Source organism: Vombatus ursinus, unplaced genomic scaffold (genome assembly GCF_900497805.2).
Source record: "Vombatus ursinus unplaced genomic scaffold, bare-nosed wombat genome assembly UNPS02014863.1, whole genome shotgun sequence".
Lineage (NCBI taxonomy): Eukaryota > Metazoa > Chordata > Mammalia > Diprotodontia > Vombatidae > Vombatus > Vombatus ursinus.
The window spans coordinates 7,024,129-7,050,410 of record NW_020954641.1 but is presented as its reverse complement, the minus strand read 5'-3'; the positions used below and the strand labels follow the sequence as shown (position 1 = coordinate 7,050,410).

Below are 26,282 nucleotides of genomic sequence, written 5' to 3'. Positions count from 1 at the left end.
TTCCTATTGACTAGCTGCCAGTAGGCATCTGAACCCTTCCTGAGCCTGTGAGAGCCACCAACACTGTCTACCATTTTGTATCTAGGAGCCCTGTGTGGTCTTGGTGTTAACAGATGAGAGGATAACAGAAAACACTTGATATATTGTATTTCATAAGATCCAGAGTTGGAGGGGACCCTAGAAGGTCCAATCCCCTTTCATTAGTTAGTAATTGTAGTGGTTCACATTAACATAGGGTGCAAATATGGAAACCAAGACCCAGAGAATAAAGTGGATTTGGGTCATTTTGGGCCAGTGTCATTTCTTTGCCTTCTGGATTCTTATTGTAGTCAGCGGACTGTCATAGAATCTTAGCTGCTATCTGGTCCAACGTCTTCATTTTACAGACGAGGCAGCTGAAGCCCAGGGAGGGCCTGTGACTTGCCCAGAGTCACTCTGCCAGTTAGAGACCATACCAGGAATAGAACCCTAGTCTCCTGACCTGTCTGATATGTGAAGGACTTCAATATCTGAGGCAAGAGGACTGGGGATTAGGGCATGAGAAGTAGCAGTCCCTCTCTGTTCCTTGTATTACCTCACTCCTGACCAGTTCAACGTCTCTCTCTTCTTCCTTTCTTTTCTTTCCCATTCTTTCCATTCCATTTAATCCATTTCCTTAAAACTGGATAGATTGGGTAGGGGAGGAGACAGTGGTGGGATGAGGCAGTCGGGGTTAAGTGACTTGCCCAAGGTCACACAGCTAGTATGTGACAAGTGTTTGGTGTGAGGCCAGATTTGAACTCAGGTCCTCCTAACTTCAGGGCCGGTGCTCTATCCACTGCGCCACCTAGCTGCCCCAGGGGTCTTCTTTAAAGACTTCTTCGTACATCCAGTAGGATGTAAACTCCTTGAGGAAGGTACTGTTTCCTCTTCTTTCCCTTGTCTCTTTCCTCCCCCAATTCTCAGTCTAAAGGACTGAGACTAAGATTTTTGTGCATTTGAGGAATCATAGCCCATATGTGTCTCTTCATTTTAGCCACACAGTCAAGATAAGAATGTAGCTACCTTAACCTTCTTCATACACCTCCACTCATTAAGTAATTCAGCAAACATGTATTAATACCTAGCACCCATGTGTGTTAGGGGAGAGATAAATTCAGACAAAGGAAGGGAAGGGATACAAAGAAAAAATGGACAACCCCTGCCTTCAAAGGGCCTACATTCTAATGGGTGCATTCAGCATGTACACAGATAAGAAAATACAAGGTAATTGGCAGATGGAAAGAGAATTAAAAGTAGGAAGATCAAGGGAAACTTTATAGAGGAAGAGATGTCATTGAACAATTCAGTTCAACAAACATTATGCCTTTATTGTTTTATGTACAGAACACCACGCTTGGCACTGTGGGCTATACAAAAATTAAATGAGACCCAGTACTGACCTTTGTGGAATTTATAATGTATTCATTCCTCTGCTCAGAACCCTCTGCTAGCTTCCAAATAAAATCTAAACTCTTCAGCCTAGCATTCAGGTCCTCTCCAGTCCCAGCTTGATCATAGAGATAGAACTGGAAAGGACCTCAAAAGCCACCCACTCGAGCTGCTTCATTTCATAGGAGAGGAAACTGAGGCCCAGGGAAATCAATAATATATAATGGTCCTACAAACAGCTAATAGTAATAGTAATAGTTCCTAAGAGTGTGCGAGTGCTTTTTACACATCTCGTCTTATTTGATTTTCACAAGAACCCTGTGAGGAAGGTGCTGCTGTTATTTCCATTTTTCAAATGATGACCCTGAGACTGAGGAGTTAAGTGATTTGCTCCGAGTTTACACAGCTGGTGAACAGCTGAAGCAGTATTCAAACTCCAGCCTTCTCGACTCCAATACCACACTCTCTTCACTATACCACGTAGCTCCCCCAATGCCTTGCTCACAGTCAAACAAGTAATAAACTTCAGGAGTAACATTTGAACCCAGGTCCTCTCACTGTCGGGCTCTTGCTTCTTCTTCTGTACCACTTTGGCTCTCTGTGTTTTATAAGAGGAAAAGCCATGGACTTGGGGTCAGGAGATCTGGATTCTGGATTTGCCACTAACTTGCAGTATAATTTTAGTCAAATTTTGGGTCTTCAGTTTCCTCACCTCTAAAATAAGTAGGTTGGGCTAGATAATCTTTTCATTCAGTGCTTATATTGTTTGTTCCATGATTCTTGCTTTTCAGTGTTATCTCATATTCCTTTCAAACTTCCCTCTTGACTCACTGAAATGAAATGTATGTATAATGTGTTCATTTTCATCTCTGGAACATGCATTGTCCCCCTGCTTTAAATGCAGCCTCCCACCCTCTGCCTCCACTGCTGTCTACATTCCACACATCCTTCAAGTCTAAGTTCTTGCAAGAAGCCACAGTGACCACAATGAGATAATATCTCTAAAGTGCTTAGCATAGTGCCCAACACATAGTAGGCACGTAATAAATGCTTGTTTCCTTCCTTTCCCTTTTAGTGAGACAACTCACTATGGTGGATAGAGAATTGGACTTGGATTCAGGGCTTAAGTCTAGCCCCAGTGTGACATTAGGCAAGTCATTTAATTTCTCTGAGCCTCAGTTTCTTTATCTCTAAAGTGAGGGTAATAATATGCAGTATCTTCCTCATAGGGTTTTTGTTCATCTCAAATGAGATGACGATAACCAACAGATAACACTTTTAAGGCTAGCTAAATGCTTTACTATCATTATTATTGTTGTTATTATTATTCCACTCCTGTGAATTCCCATAGCCTTCGTTGTCTGGGCCTCTCATTTAGCACTTGGTTATAGACATAACCAGAAACATAGTGCATAATGTTAGCTGCACCCCACTGCTTGACTGACAGGGAGGCAATGAGGGTAGTATAGAAAGACTCTCTCATTCCTTACAGTGACTGCCTACTCCCACACTTCCAGCAGATGATCTGGCCTCCTACTTTACCATGAAAATTAAGGCTATCTGACATAAACTCCCTCTGCTCCTTTCTTCTAGTCATCATAATCTTTCAGCATCATCACCCTCTCTCCCTTTCCTCCAGTTACAGAAGAGAGAGTACTGCTCTTTGCTAAGACTTATGTCCCATCTGTGCCTATGCTTCCATCCCATCTCATCTCCAGGCCTCTGGTCCAAGAGTCATTCTTTTTGTCATGTGTCTTGAGTCTCTCCCGTGCCATTTATACATTTTCATTTGCCTTTAAATATGGTCAGGAATCCTGGCCATAAAGAAAAAACCTTTTTCTAGATTCCTCTATCCAGCCCCTCTTTGTTTTGTATTGCCAAGCTTCTCAAAAAAGCCTGGAGCCACTGCTTTTACTACTACCAACTGTACTTCTGCCCCAACCTGTCTCCTGAAACTGTTTTCTTGGAGTGTTAATGACTCTTACCTTCTTGTCTGTCTGGATCAAAAATGTTTTCCAGAACAGTGTGCTGGTGATCAGTCTAAAATCTTTCATTTCCTGAAAGTTTTTTTCTTAATGGTTATCCATTGATGGCCATTAATCTAATGAATATTGGAGTCTTTGAGTTCTAGGCAGTGGGACAGTCCCATAATTTTATGTATAAATTTGCTATAAAGTGAATGGGACCACCACAGTAAACCTCATTGATTGTATTTGGTCCCATTCACTTAATAGCAAATTTTCTCAAAAGGAATAATATGTTTAGAGGAGTGGATGAGAGATTTTTGAGGAGGTTGGGGAGTATTTCAGATACCCACTACATAAGTATGACAGGGGTCTTCTTTCTTTCTTTTTTTTTTTTTTAAGTGAGGCAGTCGGGGTTAAGTGACTTGCCCAAGATCACACAGCTAGTATGTGACAAATGTTTGGTGTGAGGCCAGATTTGAACTCAGGTCCTCCTGACTCCAGGGCCGGTACTCTATCCACTGCGCCACCTAGCTGCCCCAGGGGTCTTCTTTAAAGACTTCTTTGTACACCCAGTAGGATGTAAACTCCTTAAGGAAGGTACTGTCCTTAAGTACTGCCATTTTTTTCTTCATATACCTAGAGCCTAGGATGATGCTTTACATGTATACACACCTGACATTTGTTGAAGGGAATGGAATGGACAGTGAGCAGCAAGAGCCTTGCCACCTGCTATTCATTCCCTCGCAGCCCAAGTATAGGGTGGAGTGGGGTAGGGAGCACAGCTGAGTCCCACCAACGACTCCAACAAGTATTTTAATTGTTTGAACAAAAATGTCTGTTGAAATTGTTGGATGAATGAATCTTATCACTACTGGGATTCAAGTGCCAGAGCTCTTTGGGCTCTCTCTTGGAAGAACGCAACAAGCTTGGGGATTTCAGGCCTTGTCTCTGTGAAATGTGTCATCTAGAAGGAGGGACTTTTAAATGTTGTACAGGATAATGGCAGCCTAGTACAGTGCTCTGTACCTAGAAAGCTCTTAGTAAACATTTGTTGATTGGATGAATGGGCAGTCCTAAGATTCATGGGTCTGACTATGTGGTACAGTGAATAGAGCACTGGAATTAGAGCCAGAGTCCAAATCCCAGCTCTGTCACTTACTAGCTGTGCCACTTTGGGCAGATCACTTACCTTCTCTGAGGTTTTGTTTCCTTATTTCTAAAATGAGGGGATTGGACTGATGACCTCTAAAATTCCTTCTAGCTCTATATCTTGATCCCTTTATATCACCAATAATCTACTGATTGATTAATTCAATGGCCCTTTTCAGTCTTCATCCTTTTTGGCTTCTCTGCAATAAATGTTCTAGAGAAATATGCTGACTACCCCTTCTGGTAGTACTCCTTCCTTTCTTGGTTTCAGAAACATGAAGTGTCCCTAGTTCTTCTTCCTCGCCAGTTGCTTCTTCTCTGTCTTTTTTCTTCATTCCTTTTCTTCCTAACTTCTTAATGTCAGTGCCATTCTCATGACTTCAACTATCACCTTCAGTCTTAATATTTAGTCTTGTCCCTTCTGTTCTCCAGACTCATCTCCATGTGCCCACAAGATTTTTCTACCTGTATGGCCCACTAGCACCTCAAAATCAACATGTCCCAACAGAGGTCATTTGCCTCTGAAACTTATTGCTTTTCCTTCCTTTGCTCTCTTTATCTATGGCAGCACCATTTATCCTTTTCCCCCATGTCTGAAACTTTTCCATTTCCTTCTGTCCAGTAAGTTAGCAAATCTTGTAGATTCTCCTTGTATAGTCTCACATCCATCCCCTCACCTCTAGTCCCACTACCATCTACTGTATTACTATCTGCTTAGACTGATGTAGGAATCTTTTAACAGGTCTTCTCAGGTCCACTCTTCAACCATTATACCACTGCCAGAATAATCCATTTTTATAGATAAATCTCATCATGTCACTCCTCTATTTTAACATCTTCAATATTTCCTTATTGGCTGTTAAGCAAAGTTCACACTCTTGTATGATATTCAAATTCCCGCTATATGTTAAGGACTGACTCAAATGCTGCCTCCTCCAAGGACTTCCCCGATCTCCCCCACTGATTATAACCTTTCCCCCTGTATCTCACACAGTGTTTCATTTTACATCTCTCCCTTTATCATGTATTGTCACCTTATGTTTTCATCTCACTTCCCCTTCTAGACTAAGTTCCATGAGATTAGGGTCTGTCTTGTCTAACCTTTGTATAGCCCCAGTGCCTCCAACTTTATGTTTTGCATGTAACAGATGCTTGATAAATGTTTGTTTAATGAAGGAATACTGCCTTGTATTGTAGCTATTTGTATATATACCAACTAGGTCATAAATTCATGGAGGGCAGAGACAGATCCTTCCCTGTCTTTTTCACAGTGCTTGACACATAGGTATCCAAGATATATTTTTTTGAATGAATGGTCAGCACCGTGGACAACCTTATTGAGGATATATAGTTTTGCCTCTCTGGATGCCAGGGATTGAAGGAAGAAAGGAAGATGGAAATTTCTGCTAGTTTCATTTCTTCATTCCCCCACTCTCACTCTAAATCCCCACTCATTTTCCTTCCACATGAAACTTCCTTCCAGAGGGAGTTTGCCTCCACCTCAGATTCTGTTTAAATCTCTTTGAGCCCTACTTTCTTCATCTGTAAAATGGGAATAATAATGCTCACCTATATCCCTCAGAAGTTGTTTTGGTGATGGAATGATATATGTAAAGTGCGTGGTGAAACACAGAATCTGAGTTGAAAGGATCTTTAGTGATTGTCTAAACATACCTTTCATCTGTTATGATCCCTTTGGCAGTCTATGAAGTCTATGAAGCTTATGGGTCTTTTCTCAGAATAGTGTTTTTAAATGCATTAAATAAAATACCTAGGATTGCAAAGAAAGCCTATTATGTTGAAATACAAAAGCTCATGGACCCCAGGTTTAAAACACGCACCTGTTCTAGTGTAACCCTTAAAATGCTGCAAACATGTCCACTCTTACTGGCTTGAAAGAGTCCAAGAACAGAGTAATGGAAAGGGCACTGAATTTTTTCAGAGGAATGGGTTGTTATGCTATGACCTTGGCAATTCACTTCTTGCTGTGCCTCAGTTTCCTCATTTGTGATATAAGGGCATTGGACTGGATGGCTGCTGAGGCTTTTTCCCATCTCTAATAATGGTCTTTGATTCTATGAGATTCCATAAACTAACTCCAGAGGGTCAGAGCTCAGAGAACTGAGCAATTGTTTGACTGTCAACTCAGTTCAAGAGGAATGCAGGAGTTATACCAACAAAGGTATATTTCCAGCTGAGCTTGATTAGAACATGTCTGTAGGGAAATATCTAATGAGGTTTTCCTGTTCTGGATTGTGGTGAGCCAGCCCCAGATCCCTTCCATTGGGCTCCAGCCCATGGCATCATCAGCCGTTCTCCTGATGTAACTTCCCCTAGTGGTAACCATCCCTGAATGGAATCTGAGTCAGTCTCTGACTCTGGGAGGCCAGTCATAGATCACTAGATTTTTGACCAAAAATGGATTGAGAAAGCTTTGATAAAAGCCTTAGGCATCAGAAGACCTTTTAGTTGAAAGTACTCACTACCTCCCTATTTGAGACTATTAGTTCATGGTTACACCGACTGTATTTTACAAAAACTACTGCTGGAATTATCTAGGACAGGCAACATTCTCTGGACAGAACACTCACATTACCATTAGAGGACTTTTTCCCTATCCTGCTCCTTTTTCCAAATTTGAAGATAGTTAAGAGCTTAGGATGGATATGTAGACAGGGGAAATAATATACTAGCAAAAGTAACTTATTATATCTTTATTCTCCTTAAATAAAACGTGCCTTTATTTTGGGAGTATAACAATTTTACCAAATCAAATATCTTTTTAAGAATTTGATGTGACTTGCTATTTTGCACACTTAAAGCAAGATTACTAATATTGTTACTATTAATAACTCATTTAATTTTACACTTTACAAAGTACTTTCCCCATAAATGTGAAGTAGGCTGTGTAAGCTTTATTCCCATCTTACAAATGAGTAAATTGAAACCCAAAGAGGATTAAGTGCCTTGTTTACTATAATAGAGCTAGAAAGTGGCAGAACCAAGACTCAGAAGACCTGGATTCAAGTTCAGGGCTCTTTTCATTATGCCATGCTATTTCTCAGTAAGGATGAAACTGTTCCATTCAATTTATTTTTCACAAGGCAGAACAATGAGGTTGTAAGGGGGAAAATATAGAAGGTTCTAGTACTTTGTTTTATTTTTTAAAAATTAGCTGTGTCTAGCAGATCAGGTTATAAACCAAAACAGAAAGAAGTTTGAAATTAAACCCCCAACCCATGAAGTCTTTCCCAAGTCATTATAACTGAAGCAGTTTCAGTTTGTATGTCAACCTCCAAGCTTTTGTTTGTTCATACATTCATGCATTCCATTTGACTTAACAAAAAATGATTATGCTCATGGCAAGGGACTCTGCTATTCATTGAGGGGTACAAGTAAGAATGAGCCATGGAGCCACAGTCTAGTGATGGAGATGAAGCACATATATACATAACAGTTGGAACAAGATGGAATGTGAAGGTGCTATATCAGAGGTATTCAGTTGTGAGGTCAAAGGAGCAAGAGATTACTTTTCACTGGGGGAGAATCAGGGCAGGCGTTATGGACCTTAGGCATTTGAGCTGGACCTTAAAGGATGGATAGGACCAAGGAAATTAAAGGAGAGATGAGGGCATTCTAGGCAAAGGGACCAGTGAACGCAGGGTGGCAGGAGCTCTTTTAACACATTTGGGAAACAGCAGACAATCCAATGTGACCCAAGTCTAGAGTGACTGAAGAGGAGTAGTGGAAGATAAGATTGGAAAGGTAAAATGGGACCAAATGTCAATGTGTCTTAACTGCCAGGCAAAGAAGACTTGGCAAGAATTTAGGGATGCTCCCCATCCTCACTTGGTAGTTCTTTTTTTTCACTTCCCATTTTCCTTAGCACCCATCTGTGTGTAAATGCCATATTTGAACCAGCCTGAGCACCAAGAGGAAGACCAGATTACCAAAGTAGCTTGTTATTTTGTTGGCCTTCATGTTTACATTGCTATTGAAAAGAGAGCAGGCCTGAGTGATGTAATAAGATAGAATATACCAGGCCTGGTTGTACACCTCATAGAATATTGAGGAATGAACAGGTAAGATAAGTTTTTTTGTTCTTACACAATAGCCCTTTCCCTGAACAGTTAAGTGCCAATCCATGTCAGTCACTGAATTTAAAAAGTCCATTCAAGAACCTCCTACACCAGAACGTCTCTGACTCACCTCTGTGTGTGCTATATTATATCAGGGAGTGTAGGGGTGGGGCAGGTATTGCTTTCTATTGGCTTTCCTTAGCTAATTGTGGGTAGAGCACACAACACCTTGAAAACTCCTCAAGGGTAGCATCTATCGTTTCAATTTCTCTTTTGTCTCCTCCCACTCTCCCCAAGGTACCTAATAGGGCTGTTCTCAATAAATGCCAATTGCCTGAATGAGTCAGTGGCATTATGTCCAGCTGATTTTATTCTCGATGTCCTTATCCCATGGAGAACTCACATTTTAGTGGGTGGTTCACCTTAAAGTAGGAATTCTTAACCTGGAGTTCATGAACTTGCTTTTAAAAATATTGATATCTAGGGGAAGCTAGGTGGTGCAGTGGATAGAGCACCGGCCCTGGATTCAGGAGGACCTGAGTTCAAATCCGACCTCAGACACATAACACTTACTAGCTGTGTGACCTTGGGCAAGTCACTTAATCCCACTGCCTAGCCAAAAAAAAAAAAATTTGATAACTATTTCCATACAATTGGTTTCGTTTTCATGTATTTAAAAACATTATTCTGAGAAGGGGCCCATAGGCTTCACCAGCTTATTAAAAACAGTCCATCACATACATACATACACACACATGTTAAGGACTCATGGACAAGAGCAGGTATGTGGGATGTTCAGAGAATCTCGACTTAGAGTCAAGAGGGCCCTGGGCTCAGTCCCTAGCACTGTCATTTTCTAGCTGTATGACCAATGCGCAGATCACTTTTTCCTGCTTAATTTCAGGTGAGGATAATACTATTTGTACTACCTACCTCCCTGGGTAGGTTTTGAGGAGTGTTTTAGAAACCTTTTAAGTGTTATCAAAGTATAAGATAATAATAATAGTGTTGTTGTTGTTGTTATTGGACCAGAACTCTGATTTAGTTGGTAAAGATAACTCATAAGTGAGGAAATTCTGTCTACCAAAACCACCTGGCACTTGTTCTACAGCAGTCTTAGAAAGTTGCCTGGAATATGGAAAGGTTAAGTAATAATAGCTAACATTTACATAGTGCTTACTGTGTGCCAGGCACTCTGCTAAGCTCTTTACAATTATCTTATTTGATCCTCACGACAACTCTGGGAGGTAGGTGCCGTTATTATCCCCATTTTTAACAGATGAGGAAACCGAGGCAAACAGAGGTTAAGTGACTTGCCCAGGGTCACACAATCTATATATGTCAGAGCTGGGAATTGAACCCAAGCCTTTTGGACTTCAAGGCTGATTCTCTATCCATTTACATCATACATACTTTCTCTCAAACTAATATTATTTATATATGAATAACAATGCATCGTGGGGTCACATAGTCCTGTGTCCTTTGAGAAGCTCAGTAGCACCATGGACCCTCTGACATCCATATCCACAGTCTGTTCAGGTGTCAGAGGCAGCTTCCTGCCTGTTGTCTTTCTTTCTCTAAGGGGCAGCACATCACTTCACCTTTAATGTTCATACCAAAGAATGGTTTTGTTGTGGTTCTGCTCTCTGTCTGAGCATCTCCCCTGTGCCCTGCAATGGACTGGACTATGCTGTGGGCAGTACTGACTTAGAAAACACAGAGAGCTCCCATTCTGGTATATAGATGAGACTAACACAGAAGCAGGTAGGGGACAGTGGATGGAAGTATGCAAGGATAGAGTGATGGGCCTGGAGTCAGGAAGACCTGAGTTCAAATTTGGCCTTAGACACTTACTAGCTGTGTGACCTTGGGCAAGTCACTTAACCTCTGTTTCCTTATCTAATAGCACTTACTTCCCTGGGTTGTTGTGAGCCTCAAATGAGATGATAATTGTAAAGCACTGGCACATAGAAAGCACTATATAAATGTTAGCTATTATTAGTAGATATTACTATTAAACCCCCAAGTAAATGGCATGGTTCCTATGATCTGTAGGAGTTCAGAGAAAAGAAAAGTTAGTCTGAGCCTCAATAGTTGGGGATGACTTTGTGGAGATGACATGAGGCAGGCCTTGAAGAATAGAATAGAATAGAAGTATATATATCTTGAATTGAGACATGTATGTAGGGAATGTTTTTTCACACCATGGGAAAGAGTTGGGAAGGCTAGGTGACTATGCTAAGGAAGTGGACTAGCATGGACAAAGGTAGCTTCTTCCAACTGTAACTTCCTCCTGGCAAAGGGAGGTGGAAGATCACTTCACTTAAGACTGAGGAGTCCAGAGTTCAAATCCAAGTTCCAGCTTTTAATAGCTATGTGACCTTGACCAAGTCACTTTCTTTTTCTGAGCTTCAGATTTCTTATCTCTAAAGAAGAGCTGATGATACTTGCAATGCCTGCCCTCCAGAATTGTTATGTGGAAAGCTCTTTGTAAACCTTAAAGCAGCATACAAAATGGAATCGGTTTTTTTAAAAAAAAAATTATTATTGTTTATCCCTTTGGGGAGAAAGAGAGGGATAGGCTTTTGCCCCTGAACTAATCTTGTAGGTAATAATGAGAATATCTACCTAAACTCTTTGAATAAAAGGAAAAGCTAAAGTAAAAGGGAAGGACTGAGTCAGGCATTTATGCCCTGCCTTTAAAAATGAAATTATTGAACCATTATCACCTATGATCCTAAAATCCCTAATTCCTTTTCTCATCAATGTTGTTTGTTCTAGTCTCTGTCTGCTGTTGCCTCTTTATTCTGTTCCTCTTCCTCTCGGAGCTCACTGGATTCATAGCCACTGAAGTGTAAGTAAAGTTTCCTTGACCGGGGAATCATGTTTTGGGGGTTCAGAGGGGGTGGGAGGTGAGTGTCGTGCCAGCAGCCCCTTTCTGACCCTGCACTGGTGAGAACCCTCTGTTGGCTGGTTGTCTCATTTTTCTTTTTTTTCAAATGCACGAGAAGCATTGCAGTCTTTCTTATTCCCTCTCTGAGTCTCTGGTATATTGGTATGTTTGTCTTTAAGTCTGATGTAACCCTCCATTGTATTTAGTAACTACGCAGCATAGATGCTTTGGAGTTTCTGGGTCTCCCTAGAAAATGTATAAAGTTTGTCCACTTAGGCTGTTTCCTCACATTTTACATGAGAGCTTTTTCCTGGGAATCAGTGAATATTTGATCCTATATGAAAGAAAAAGTTCCTTCATAGAAGGGGAAGTTCCAGGCACATTACACTCGGCTTTCACATCAAAGCCTTTTCCCCTTGAACTCTCTTTCCTGTTTGAATGTTCTCATTTTTTAGTTACTAGTAAGTCTCTGCTTCCTGACAGGGTTTGACGCAGGGTGAATCCATACTCAATTCCTAGAATTATTCATCGCCTTCATAATCTCCTAGTAAACTCATTAGGATGTGCCTAACTCTACATTCCATTGGAATTATCTAATCATGGTCACATAAAACTCCTCTTCTAAAATGGAATTAGAAACAGGAGGTTACAGATTGAGAGCTGACATCCCCGACCTAGAACTTGGTTGGAGTCTCATTGCCCACATCATTTAGGGGTTTATGACCAGCAGCCAATCATAGGGTACAACCTTTGCCATAGTTCTGGTATTGTTTGTGTTGTTGTGTTTTGCTCAAATTTTCATGATTTCTTTGGGGTTTTTTGCTTGTGATGTGTGTTGTTTCTTATTTCTTTCCCCTTTTTTAAATTTCCCAGTGGCTTGTATACACATACGCACGTGCACACACGTGACCTATTTAATTAGAAATGGCTGGCACATCTCAAGGTATAATTTAGAAGACAGACCTTAGAGATGATCTCACTCCTTATTTTAGAAACAGAAACTGAGGCCCCCAAGGGTTGTGACTTGCCCAAGGTCACATAATAAATGGCAAAGCCAGGATTAGAACCCAAGTCATCTGAGTTGTAAGGGCTCTTTCCCTATTATACTATGATCCTTAGTCTCATCTCACATTTTGGTATTCCAACTCTTATGTTCCCAGAAAAAGAGAATTTACGTTAGTTTTTATTACCACTTACAGAAACCAGCCCATGAGAATTTTGACACAGGAAAGGAACAATGAATGACCTAAAGCTTATTCACTTACTTCAGAGCGTAATGGCCCCTCGTTCTCCAGGGTGAGAGCTTATCTTCACTGTCGATCTGTTCCTGTTCCCAGACCTGCTAACCCAGGGTAGCAGAGAGGAGATGGGATTGTCCAGGGACTGCATTAGGTTGGAAAGGGCACCAAGCTGGTCTTGGTTCTACCACTTACCTGGCCATGCAATTATGGACAAATTATTCCCTCTTTAGGCCTCAGTTTTATAACTTTGACATTCTGACTCTATACCTATCCTGCATGAAATGATGGCTATGAAATTGATTTGTGACACTTGGTAGCTTGTAAAGTCAGACATAAAGTGTTAACTGCTCTTCTCTCCCATGGCACAACTTTGCCAGAGTCCTCTCTGAAAGGAGAATTCTTACAGTGTCATAGATTTAAAGCTGAAAGGGACCTTTAAGGGCATCAAGGTTGGCTCTTTCATTTGGCAGATGAGGAAACTCAGGCCCAGAGAGGTTAACTGACTTGCTTAGGGTCACACAGCTAGAAAGTATTTGAAGCAACATTTGAACCCAGCTCTTCCAGACTTCAAATCCAGGGCACTATCCACTACACCAGAAGTATCAAATTCCCAAGCAGGGCTAGAACCAGATTAAAATATAATTGGGAAATGTTTATAAAATAAATAAAATAAAATGCAACACAGATAATATTAATTTGTGGTTTTCTAAATCGGTATGTGGCCAGCAGGAATCCCTTTCTATTTTAGTGTTACACCACTGAACTATACTACCACTGTCTCACAAAGGAGGCTTCAGTGACTGGAACCAAACCTGAGCCTTGACAAAAGCACCATATCCTAGTTATTCAATCTCCTCAGTACTGAAGACAGCAGAATAGACCTTTTCCATATTGTCAATGCTACCCCTTCTTTTCTATATTCTTTGATAACCTGCATCTTTTCACCTTTGTGTGCTTGAGTCCTCTGCCAAGGGCAAGGGTCAACAGAGCCATTTATTTGTGATTGGGAATGCAGAGAACAGTGCAATGGCTGTTGTTGGAAATAGCCGGCCTTGTGAGCGACAGTGATGCATTAGGGGTTATTTTTTTTAACCTCATCTCTTTCACATGAAAAATTTCAGGCCTTTGAGGTATTTATACCTATTCATTTATTTATCAAAAATTTATTAAGCAACCTTCTTTGTCCCCGGTACTATACCAGGTGCTAAAGGAAACACAAAGTTTAATTAGGATACTTCTGCCCTCGAGTTCTGGGTAGAAGGCAAATACAACAATAATACACAGCTTTGTATGACAAGCACATTAAAGAGATCTAACATAAAGGGTTTTGATGAGGGTAAAAGGTCATTTATTTTTACAGGAGATCAGGAAAGGCTTTGTGGAAACAGTTACATTTGAGGTAAGCTTTAAAAGATGGGGAGGAACTCCAGAGTGAAGGGAAAGATATTCCAAGGATGTGCCAAAGTGAAAGCAGAAGCTTGGAGACTGAGAGTCTTCTATCTGGTGGCCATATGGGACCCTCTGTCAGTACCACTGTGTGCTGTGCTATCGTCTCCCTTCAGAGTTTTTTGTTTCTTGATTTGAGATGTCCTAAAAGCTCTTCTTCTATTATCTTTCCTTTCCTTACACAGGGTCTGAAATTGCCACTGGTAAGTTAAGAAAATGCCACCATTTTTTTTTGTTCTGAGTTTTGTTTGCATTAAAATGCCAGGAGTTTATCTTGGAAAGACAACACATTAATCCTTAAGCATCCATTAATAACAAGCATAGACCACAGAATTTAAGAGCTAGAAGGGAATTGAATGGTTAGTTCAGCTGATAGCTGAAAAAAAATCCAGTCTACCATATGCCTAACCAGTGGTCCTAGGAAAGACCCTAGCTTAAAAAAGCCAAGGGCACTCACTGTATCTGGAGCTATTGCCAGTAGTCTTGACCTATGTCTTGCCCACTGGACTCTATTGACTGTGGAGGAGAGAGTGAGGCTGATGACCTTGCACAGCTCTGCCTCACTTAAATCTATTTCATTTGCAAGTCAAGACATCACCCTCCTAATATCATTGGTCCTCTTTGAGAATGAACCAGTGGTCAGTCATTGGGCCCTTGCCTTAAGACCTCCAATAAGAGGAAAACAGCCTCCTGAGTCCTACTCTTAGATACGTTTTATTCTTAGGTTCCCCCCCCCCAAAATAAGCCTACATTTTGTCTCTTAGCAATTTCTGCCCACTGTTCCTAGTTTTGTCATTTGAGGTCAAAAAGAAACAGTGTAATCTTTCTTCCACATGGCAGTCCTTCTACTATTTGAAGACAGTTCTCCTGTTTCCCCTAGGACTTCTCTTCCCCAGACTCAATAGCCCCAGTTCCTTCAGCTGACCCTCTTCTGACGTTAGCCAGTGGCCCTTCCCATTATAGTTGATCTCTCTCCAGCTTTATCAACATCCATCCTAAAACATACTGCCCAGAAGTGAATGACGTGGCCTTCTGAGGGCAGGGGACAGCAGGACAGTCATGCCTTATCATTCCTTGAAGCTCTTTTTTTCTTTTATAATTTTCTTTTATTTTTTCCACTTAATAGTATTTTATTTTTTTGAGTTATGTGTAAAAATAGTTTTCAACATTCACTTTTATAAGATTCTGAGTTCCAAATTTTTTTCTTCCTCTCTCTCCCCTCCCCAAGACAGCAAGCAATACGATATAGACTATACATGTACAATTATATTAAACATATTTCCACATTAGTCATGTTGTGAAAGAAGAATCAGAACAAAAGGGAAAAACCATGAGAAAGAAAAAAAAGAGAGAAAATAGTATGCTTCGCTCTGCATTCCAACTCTGTAGTTCTTTCTCTGGATGTTGATAGCGTTTCCATCATGAGTCTTTTGGAATTGTCTTAGATTATTGTATTGTTGAGAAGAGCTACGTCTATCAAAGTTGATCATTGCACAATGTTGCTGTTACTGTGTACAATGTTCTCCTGATTCTGCTCACTTCACTCAGCATCAGCTCATATAAGTCTTTCCAGGTTTTTCTGAAGTCTGCCTTCTCATCATTTCTTATAGCACAGTAGTATTATAACAGAACTTGTTCAGTCATTTTGCAATTGATGGGCATCCCCTCAATTTCCAATTTTTTTGCCACCACAAAAAGAGCTGCTATAAATATTTTTGTACATGTGGGTCCTTTTCCCTTCTTTATGGTCTTTGAGATACAGATCTAGTAATAGTATTGTTGGATCGAAGGGTATGCACAGCTTTATAGCCCTCTGGGCATAGTTCCAAATTGTTCTCCAGAATGGTTGGATCCATTCACAAAGCCACCTACAATGTAGTAGTGTTCTGATTTTCCCACGTTCGCCAACATTTATCATTTTCCTTTTTTTGTCATATTATCCAATCTGATAGGTGTGAGGTGGTACCCCAGAGTTGTTTTAATTTGCATTTCTTTAATCAATTTAGGAAGCTCTACTTTTCTTAATGCAGACCAAGATCACAGCTGGTTCCCAGGAAGGACCTTGAGGGAATGGTTTATAAAACAGTTATATTTTGATGAAGGATCCAGACCATCAGATGATATTTTTAGCTCATGTTCTTAAAGCTCTTTACTATAATATATGCAAAAAAGGTGGTAGTGGGGAAGATGAGAGAAACAGGTAGAGTGTAGAGTAATAATAATAATAGTTTACCTTTAAAAATTCCATGGGAGGGGGATTGAGCCTGGAGGAAGGGAGAGAATTTGAAAATGAAAATTTTTAAAAATATTAAAAAAAATTTTAAGAGAAAAAAATTTAATTGCTATAAAAAGTCAGTGATGCTCTTTATTTTAACATAACACACAAAACTATTATAAAATACATTTCCCACCCTCAGTTAATTTGCCAAGTTGTTTTTCAGTCCTGTCTGACTCTTCATGACCCCATTTGGGTTTTCTTGGCAAAGATACTGGAGTATTTTGCTATTTCTTTCTCCATTTGATTTTGCAGATGAGGAAACTGAGGCAAACAATGGCTTATCCAGGGTAACACAGCTAATAAGTGTCTGAAGTGAGATTTGAATTCAGGTCTTCCTGACTCCAGGCTAGTACTCTATCTACTGCACCATCCTCAGTTAAGCAAAACAGGTTAAAATAAGTCATATTTCTATAACACTTTGAAGTTTACTAAGTTCTTTCCTCACAACAACCCAGTAAAGTTCAGGAAATCCAAGTAGTAGCACACCTATTTTTACAAGTGAAGAAACTGAGGTACAGAGAGGCCAATAAATTGCTCCGGGTCATACAGAGCTCTCAAAGAGGTGACATTTGAACTCAGGCCTTCTGACCTCTGTTTTATCCTTTATACCACATTGTTTCTTTAGCTGCCACTTAATTTAGGTCTCTTGTTAATCAAAAGACAGAAAAGCTTCCAAGGGTCCTCCTAGCTTACTGGGTACGTTTGGGTGGTGGGGACATTTATGAAGACAAACAGCAGTAGCATTTTTATACCCTGAGTTTCTCCACAGATCTAAGGAGGTCATTACCCACAGAAACACAAGTGTTGCTCTTTTATTTCGTCCTAAGCTAGGCATGCAGTTAGAACAGTGACTTTCAAGTTGATGACATAATAGGCTTATTTTGTGCAAAGTACAGTTTAGGAGGAGCGCTTAGGCTGACCTCGCTGCAGACTGACTGCCCTGGCATGGCTCTTCTGCCACAGAGGACAGACGATCAATTATCATTGGGTAAGTGGCCCCGCCAGCCGGGCTTCAGAGCCAGAGTTACCAGTTTAAGCGGTTCTGACCTCACTGGTGGTAATCAGGTAACACTAAATGCTTTTTCACCCTCTTGGTATCTCAGGAGGGTTGGGCGGATGCCTCTCTGCAGGTTTCCCAGCCCCCTTTTTACTGTTCAGTATATTCACTGGGCTCAAGGCACAAAGGAGCAACTGAGTTCCTTTGAGAGTAATCATCTGCTCTGGACCCCAGAGAAAAGATGTCTTTTTTGCACTGGTGGGAAGCTGTAAGTTCAGAGTGCTTAGCACAGTGCCTGGCACACATCAGGTGCTTAATAAATGCTTATTGATTGACTGATTGAGTACTAACCAACTTGGTTGATAGGTTCTGCTAAACTGATTTTTTTCTCCCTCATATTTATTCTTTGTTATAAGAGATGACTCACTGGGGAGGAGAGAAAAGGAGAGGGGAAAGGGTTATATTCAGAAATAAAAATGATCTTAAAAAAAACAGCAACAACCACTGGGGCTCAGAAATTTAGAGGTAGGAGGACTTTAGAGGTTATCAGGCCAAATCTCTCGTTTTACAGCTGAGGAAAGTGAGGCCCAAAGAAATTCTGTGATTTGCCCAGGGTCACACAGCTAGTAAATGTTTTCAGATTGGAACCCAATCTTCTTGACTCCAGGTCCAGCACTATCCATTACGCTGAGCTGACTCTTGCCAATAAATGTTTTCAAACTCATTATCTGCTAGCATGGAAGCCAACTCACTGAGGCTGAGTCCCATAGCAGCTCACTTCCAGGCCCCGTTCAAACCTCAGGCTTCCCCACTCAGGTCTAGCGAATTGTCCCAAGAGATTCCCTTGGGATCTTTACCTCTAGAAACAGCCAGCAGAACTTCAAGTTCCATCACCTTGACCAGATGGAGGAATGGGAAACAGATGGAAAGATGAACCAGGTCCCTTTCATCTGGAGCCAGTGAAAATATCAGGCTCACCTTAGGCGTTTTGTCCGATATAGACGTTATGGGAACTGAGGTGCTGAGCTCTCTCGGCCTCATTTGTGCTTCAGGGAGAAGTGAAGAAGAACTTAGGGACACAGGTTGGTGTCAGGGCTACAAATGAGAGGCCTGAGTAGATGTTCCACGTGAGTTGCTCTGGCCTGAACAACTGATGGATCGCCTGCTAGCTGGCCCTCTGGTGATGAACTTCTCTGAGCTCAGCCAGATGGTCCTTAGAGGGCAGACCTCTCTTTCCCCTTGGTGGCTGCTCCTTGGATGGCAGCCTTGTCTTTGAAGCCTTTCCCCAGAGCAGAACCTGCCAGAACTTATCTTTCACCAGAATGGCCTTACTCAAGGTCACCATCTACGTGCCCTGGTGGAGGATTTGAGTTTGCTGATTATGTTGTTTCTTATAAAATGTGCTGGGGAGGTGAGGCGCACACAATAAGTCTTCTAACCTCACTGGGGTTCTGTAGAGTTCAGTATTAGTAAAGTGTGGGAATCAGCTGTAAAGTGATAGACAAGTTCAAAAAAAAAGGTTATAATGACAATAATGATGGCAGGTGTCTGACTCCCTCACATAATAATCTTTGAATGCTTATGGGAGGTGTCAGGAAAGCTGATTCACACACCCAGCAGCTGTTCTACCTGCTTCTCAAGCCCACAGAGTTGTCGTCCTCCATGAATGATGGGGTCATCTCTCCGTGTTGGGCGCTATCCAGCTCTCTTTTCTCTGCTGCCAAAAGGAAGCAGGTGTTTTGAGGTTCTTGGGGCTTGTTGTCATCAAGTGTGGGTGATCCATGTAAAATACCCTGGCACCAATATAATAATTAATAATAATAACAATAATAATAGATTAACATTTATATAGCTCTTGAAAATTTTCAAAGTGCTTTATGGGCGTTATTTCATTTGTTCCTCACAACAACTCTGTGAGGTAGATGCTACTGTTTTACAGATGAGGAAACTGAGGCTGAGTGATTAAGTGACTTGCTCTGTGTCACACAGTGGGATACTAGGGGATGATCTTGGAATGGCTTGGGAACTTTTTTCTAACTCAGGCCCTTAGGTTTGGAAAGATGAATTCATAGCACCTGCTTTTAGCAATTCTTCCCTCATGTTCCTTACTCTTCTCTCCCACCTTATTACTTTTATTGCTGTCAGTGCTCACTTCCTGTTGTACCATATGTCAGAAGAAAGGAATTAGAGAGGAGAATGGAAAAGGAGTAAGTTCAATAATCAAGCTAAAAATTAGAAAGGAGCAATATTGCAACATATGGGTCATATTCCGGGTGCAAATCAGAAGAAAAGAGCTAGAAGAGTATGGAGGAAAAAGCACTAGATATTAAGTTAGAAGATCAGAGTTTAATTCCCAACTTTGCCAATTACTATGTATCTTTGAATTACACTTGCATTTGTGTCCCTCAGTTTCCTTATCTCTAAAATGGAAACAATAATGTCTATAGATGTATCTCACAGAGTTGATATGAGTATCAAATGAGACAGTATTTATGTGACTCTCTAAACCACCAAATGCTATAAATCTCAGTTATTAATGACCACATGGTTCCATTTTAGGCAATTCCAGATGTTTGACTTTAATTGCAATGCTTCTACCTCTTTTTGTTCCATAAGCTCTTTATGGAAGCCATCTGATTCCCCTAAAGTTTCTTGGCACTTTCCTTCTTGTAGTATTTTTCCTGCCAAGTGCAATGACCTATTTCCTTTCTTCAGCATCCAACAGAGGGCAACCAGGATGGGGAGGAGCCTGGGGACCATGCCATATGGGAACAGTTAAAGGAGTTGGGAATATTGGACCTAGAAAAGAAAAGACACAGGAGGGACATAACAGTCGCCAGGCCTCTTAAGGAATGTCATGACGAAGACGGATTATATTGGTTCTACTTGGCCCCCCAAAGTAGAATTTGGAGTAGCAATAATAATAGGTGGAAGTTGAGGAGTTGTTTATCATCTATATGATATTTATTGGTACCTTTTGTTCTTATATCATCTGCTTTTCTCTTATATCAGTCTCCTTTCCCTTTTCCAACAGATTATCTCTTCTAACATTTTCCCCCTAGAGGAGAAAAAAGAGAAGAAACGATTCTTCAAAATCAATCAACATATCAAAAAAGCCTGATGTTACATGCAATGCTTCACACCCATGCTCATCCCAATCCTCTGCAGCAGAGCAGGGGAAGTATCTTCCCATATCTTTTCTTTGTGATGTGATTTTTTTTTCTTGATATGAGAAAAAATTTCTAGCAATCAGATCTCTTAGCACAGGGCCTGATACATAATTAGTAAGTCCTTAATAACACTTGTTGCCTAACAGACTGCCTGACCAAAGGGGAAAGGACTGCCTTTGGGGAATGGTCTGGGAGGTTTTGCAGCAGAGTCTGGGAGAGACCTCTTGTTAAGGATGATATAGAGGAGATCTTGAGGTTGAATTAGGTGACCCCCGAGCTACTTTCTAGCCCCCAAATATCCTTGTGCTATATTATTGAGCTGTCATCATCCTAGCCTCTGAAGTTGTGCTATAGAGATATAAGAAGATGGATTTCATGGCAGTTTTTAAAAAATAATTTAATGTCCCTTTTTTGGTAGCAAGGCCAGTAGAAAGAAGGGTATGCTTCCTTCTTCCCGGAGTTTGGTGGAGATGAAGAATCCTATTCTCATTTGTACTTTGTTTATGTGATCTTATTGCTAAGGCCAAAAAAGTCTTAAGATCTTACTGTGGACTGCATTGATGGTAAGTTTCAAGCAACCAAATTACTAAGCATTCAGTACAGTGGCTTTGAACAGGAATCTGAAATATTCAAGTGCTCTTCTAAAAGCAAATAAAATTGTTTTCCATAGATGTCATCCAGCTCACTTCTCAGCCTCAAATTTCAAGGCTTTCCATCCAATGCCACTCCTCCTCCATTCACCCCATACCTCTCCAATCTCATCTCTCTTTTCTCTCCCCTACATGGCCAAATGAAACTGTTTGCTTCTCCCCTATGTATGACATTTTAGTTCCCTCCTCCACACCTTTGCTCATGTCGTTCTCATGCCTGGAATGCCTTCTCCCCCCTACTCCTTATTCTTCACCAATATGCTTTTATTAACTCCTTTAAGAAGGCATTCTAACTAATTGGGCTAATTCTGCCTCAGAGTCAGCTTGGACACAACTATGAACAATTCTGTTTAACCCATTCTTCAGGTTGGGCTCCTGGAGCTTTATAGTGTCAGTATATTGGGGGGTGGGGTGGGGAAGGGGAGAGAGGAAGGATTTGGAGTCAGAGGAGCTGGATTTGAGTCCTGGCTATAACATGTAACTAGAGTGTGCTGCCTTTGGACAAGCCCCTGAATGACTCTAGGCCTCAGTTTCCTCATCTTTAAAACGGGGATAGTTGTACTTTCACTGACTGCTTCACAGAATTGTTGAGGAGAAAGTGCCCCATAAATATTGAAGTGTTCAAGAAATGGGAGCAGTCTGAAAATACCTTTATCAGGGTGGTGGAGGGATTATTTAAAGTATTAACTCCTAAGTTTCTTTCTGGTGGTTGTATAATATTTTTGTTTGTTTCCTTTGTCATTGAGAACCTGAACCTCTTGTCCCATATGGTAGTTCAATTGCTTTGGGTGACCTTTCATTGGCATCCAGACCAGGGTTGGGTCTACTCCACTATCAGTAGCTGCTGGTAGAGAGTGTATCAAGGAAGGGGTATAGGTAGGAGAGGGCCTTGGAAATCATCTATTCCATCCCCCTCATTTTACTGATGAGGAAATTGAGGTGCCCAAGGACATATAAGCAGTAAATATTGGAGCTGGGATTCCAACTCAGATCCCCTCACTCCAAATTCAGCGCTCAAGAATTCCCTAGACAGAGAAAGGAAGGATCTAGCCAGTTCCATAGCTCTATCCAGACACTTTAAAATCCCCTCAGAACAGATCTGAACCTCCGAGGGGAACCTGGAAATGACAGATAATGGCTGTCAGAGGAACCCAGAGAAGGTCACATGAACCCAGCTGCCTAAGTCTCAGCCTGTACCTTAGTGAGAACATAGAGCCTTCCCAGCACTGGGGCTTGTAGGGAGCTCCATGCACTTGCTAGGAATTTCTAGTTCCCATTTTTTCTCAGTTATCCCTGACTGTAGGGAAACAGCAAATCCAAAGCAATTGCTGCTTCATAAGTCATTTGTTTTTGTTTTTGAAATACATACCTAATGACTTCTGGCAGCAGATTTATCTTTCCAATTTTGCTTGGCTTGGACCAATCAAATTAGTTTACATCTACTATTTGTACGTCAAAGGATAGTAGCTCCAGGATGTGTTGGGTGGCAAATAGATTCCAGCCTGGAATGAGAAATTGGCAATATATCACGGAGATGACTGCATTTACCTCGTCCAGATGCCGTAGTAGATATAATCAATAGATGTTTATGTAGCGGCTTGAGGTCCTTCAAGAAGGAACCATAGAGAAACACTGTGTACATGGAGTGTTACATAACACAGATTAACTTCCCCAGCCCCAGACTGAAGGAAGGCCTTTGGAGGCCAAATGCATTTTCCATCCCTTACCTTGGCATGTGTGTGCCTTTTTTTTTTTTTTTGGTAGCATTTAAAGGGCCGAAAGGCTGGGCTCTTAGCCCTTTCTAGAGCACCAGCTGGGTGTGTCATGGAAATGCCAAAGACAGAGGGGAATTGGGCACCCTGCCATTTTACTGAGAGTCTTATGAAACTGGGTTGGCTGGGGATTGTGCTTGGAGCAGCCCCCTGGGGCCTGAAAAGGTGAGGTCATGTAGCCTCCCTCCTGGGGATTAATGCTGCTTCTGAGTGAGCTCATTCTCCATGGAAGATTGCAAGGTGTGACTTAATCTCCGTAATCTCTCAATAAGACATAAAAGGTATGTCTCCAGCCCAGGTAGGAAGGTAAGTAGCATCATAGGAAGAACCTTTTCAGCCTCAGAGGGGAAGCTTGGGGCCCCTCCCTACATGACCATCCTATTAGTCACCATAAAATACATGACAGTCAAGATTTCATGAGAAGGAGGCAGTTGTTGGGTGCTGAGGCCTTAGGAGGGGCATTTGGCTTAAGGAGAAAACAATCCACACCTCAGCTGACCTACTAATGATTCTGCCTGTTCGTTGTCAGCTTTGTGGTGGTAGGGTCAGAAACAGGCACAGAGTACATGTGCTTTTCTGACCTTTTGTTACCTAGCCTTGTCTTTAACGTGTCCAATTTATTTCGGGGCCTAAAATGTGAGCTCGACCTGAGGGAAGGGCATTTATCTCTACGGGTTTATCTGGATGCTCCAGAGGATCAGGGCTAGCTCTATTCCCTTTTCCTGGTACTGCCAGAATATATGGAGAAATGACATTTACCAAGGAGCAAGACTGAAGAAGGGAGACCTGCTTGGAGAGGACATTTGGGCCTTTGCCTGAATTAATAGGGCCAGGCGATTAGCTCACAGACTCAGAAACTGATAGGTCTGGAAGGGGCAGCAGGAAATCATGTAATCCAGATTCCAACATTGTCAAGACAGAATTCTTTCAACTACCATATATAGTAGCTATTTTGCCTGTTAGCACAACCTAGTTCTGTTGACCATGGAATTAATTAGCCCAGGGTTGTTGTTATTTTAACACGCCCCCCCCCCCCAAAAAAAACATTTTACAAAAGCTACTCAGGTAGTTTTAAAAACAAAATTAACTTTTAGGGCAGCTAGGTGGTGCAGTGAATATAGTGCCTGGCCTAGAGTCAGGAGGACTCATCTTCTTGAGTTCAAATCCAGCCTCAGACACTTACTAGCTATGTGACCCTGGGTAAGTCTCCTTCCCCTGTTTGCCTCGGTTTCCTCATCTGTAAAACAGGGATAATAATAGCACCTACCTCCCAGGGTTGTTGTGATGATCAAAAGAGATAATATTTGTAAAGCACAGTGCTTGGCACATAGTAGACACTATATAAATGGTGGTGGTAGCAGTAGTAGTAGTAGTACTAGTAGTAGTAGTATCATTATTATTCCTCACTCCCTTTCTATATATTTTACACCAGTCTCTGAAGATGGCCCATTTCCTTACTAAGATCAACTCTTCCAAATGTACTTTTTGCTTTTAATGAACTTGACAAAGATGAACATTTCAATTTACAAAAAAAAGGAAAAAAAAAGAATAGGAAGGGAGAATTGTATGTGAAACTGTGGACTTCTGTTGTGTACAGTCTTTAAAAGTTTATATTAAGCACAATAATTACAAAAGAGCCCTTTTTGTCTGAACTTCTGCTTTTAGTGTATTTTTTAATATTTTATTGATGATTTCTTTTTCTTTTTTTCTTTTTCATCACTATCACTTCCCACCCACTTGTATTCTTGGTTCCTTCCCTTCTAGCTCATTTCTTCCACAGTCATTTCTCTCTACCCCCTCTAAACTTCATTCTTTCATTCTCTACTAGCTCCTTCCCTCCTACCTAAAAATATGTCCAGGTCTCTCCAGTCCTTAAAATAACTTCCACTTGACCCTGCTACCCCCTCAAGCTTCTATTCTTTATCTCTCCTCCTTTTTGTAGCTAAACTCATAGAAAAAGTTACCTGGCTCTTTGCCTCCACTTCTTCTCTTCCTTTTTACTTCTCAACCATTTTCAATCAAGCTTCTGACCTCATCACTCAAATCAAATTCTCCTCAAAGTTACCAGTAATCTCTTCATTGCCAAAGCCAAAGGCCTTTTATCAATCCTCACTCCTTTTTTTTTAAATTTTATTTTTGATTTATAGAATAAAAACAAGGATTTTCATAACAGTACAATAAAAAAAGATAATTGTACATTAAACTTCAAATCTGCTATGCACAACTTGCTATTCCTTTCAAATTATCATGTAAATTTCATTTTTTCTTCCCTTCCCCTCAACTCCCTGCCCTAGAAATGACTACCATTAGACACAAATAGGTATCTCTGTATCTATCTATCTATAATACACACATATACATACAAACATACATATACATATTTATATGTAAAATTTTCCTATACATACTTCTATTTATCAGTTAATCCTCACTCTTCTTGACCTCTGCATCATTTGATGCAGTTAGCCCATCTCTCCTCCTAGATATTGTCTCCCATCTGAGGTAACGTTCCTGCTCTTGATTCTCCTTCTACCTGGCTGAACACTCCTCAGATTTCTTTGGTGAATCATCATCATTATCTTACTCCCTTACTTAGCGTACGTAGCCCAGGGTTCTGTGCTCAGCCCTCTTTTCCTTCATCTACTCCCATGTGTGCAGTCATCTCTATGCAGATGATTCCTAGATCCATATATCCATCTCTTTTCTCTTTCTTGCGCTTCAGTCTTTCATCACAAGCTGCGTGTTGGACATTTGAAACCATATTCCCTGTAGGTATCTCAAAATCTTTGTTGTGGGGGCAGCTAGGTGGTGTGGATAGAGTACCAGCCCTGGAGTCAGGAGGACCTGAGTTCAAATATGGACTCAGACACATAACACTTACTAGCTGTGTGACCCTGGGCAAGTCACTTAGCTTCATTGCCTAGCCAAAAAACAAAACAAAACAAAAAAACTTTGTTGTGCCACAACAAAGCCCCAAACCTACTCATTTCCTGAACTTTCCTGTCTCTAATAAGGATACCACCATCTTTCTAGTTACTCAGTTTCACAACCTTGAAGTCACCCTCGACATGTCATTCTCCTTCAGCCCACAAATCCAGTGAGCCGCCAGATCACAAATGTGACAAGTCACATTTCTCCCTGCTCACCGTCAGTACCCTAGTTCAGGGTGTCCTCACTGCTCACCTAGACAGTAGTAGTTGATCTCTGATTGAGTTCTCTGCTCTGATCTC

At 41.1% G+C, this 26,282-nt stretch overlaps 1 protein-coding gene across 2 annotated transcripts in view; it reads left to right on the top strand.

Annotated features, from left to right (window-relative positions):
* Positions 1–26,282, top strand: part of ERGIC1 (endoplasmic reticulum-golgi intermediate compartment 1) — a 155,433-nt gene that overhangs the window by 82,948 nt on the left and 46,203 nt on the right. The window contains exon 3 of one of the 2 annotated variants that reach the window (XM_027841913.1): positions 11,387–11,459. In XM_027841913.1, the coding sequence (XP_027697714.1) occupies positions 11,387–11,459 (73 nt within the window). Of the gene's footprint in view, positions 1–11,386; positions 11,460–23,320; positions 23,359–26,282 lie in introns of those variants that run through there. The other variant, XM_027841914.1, reaches the window with a different exon arrangement.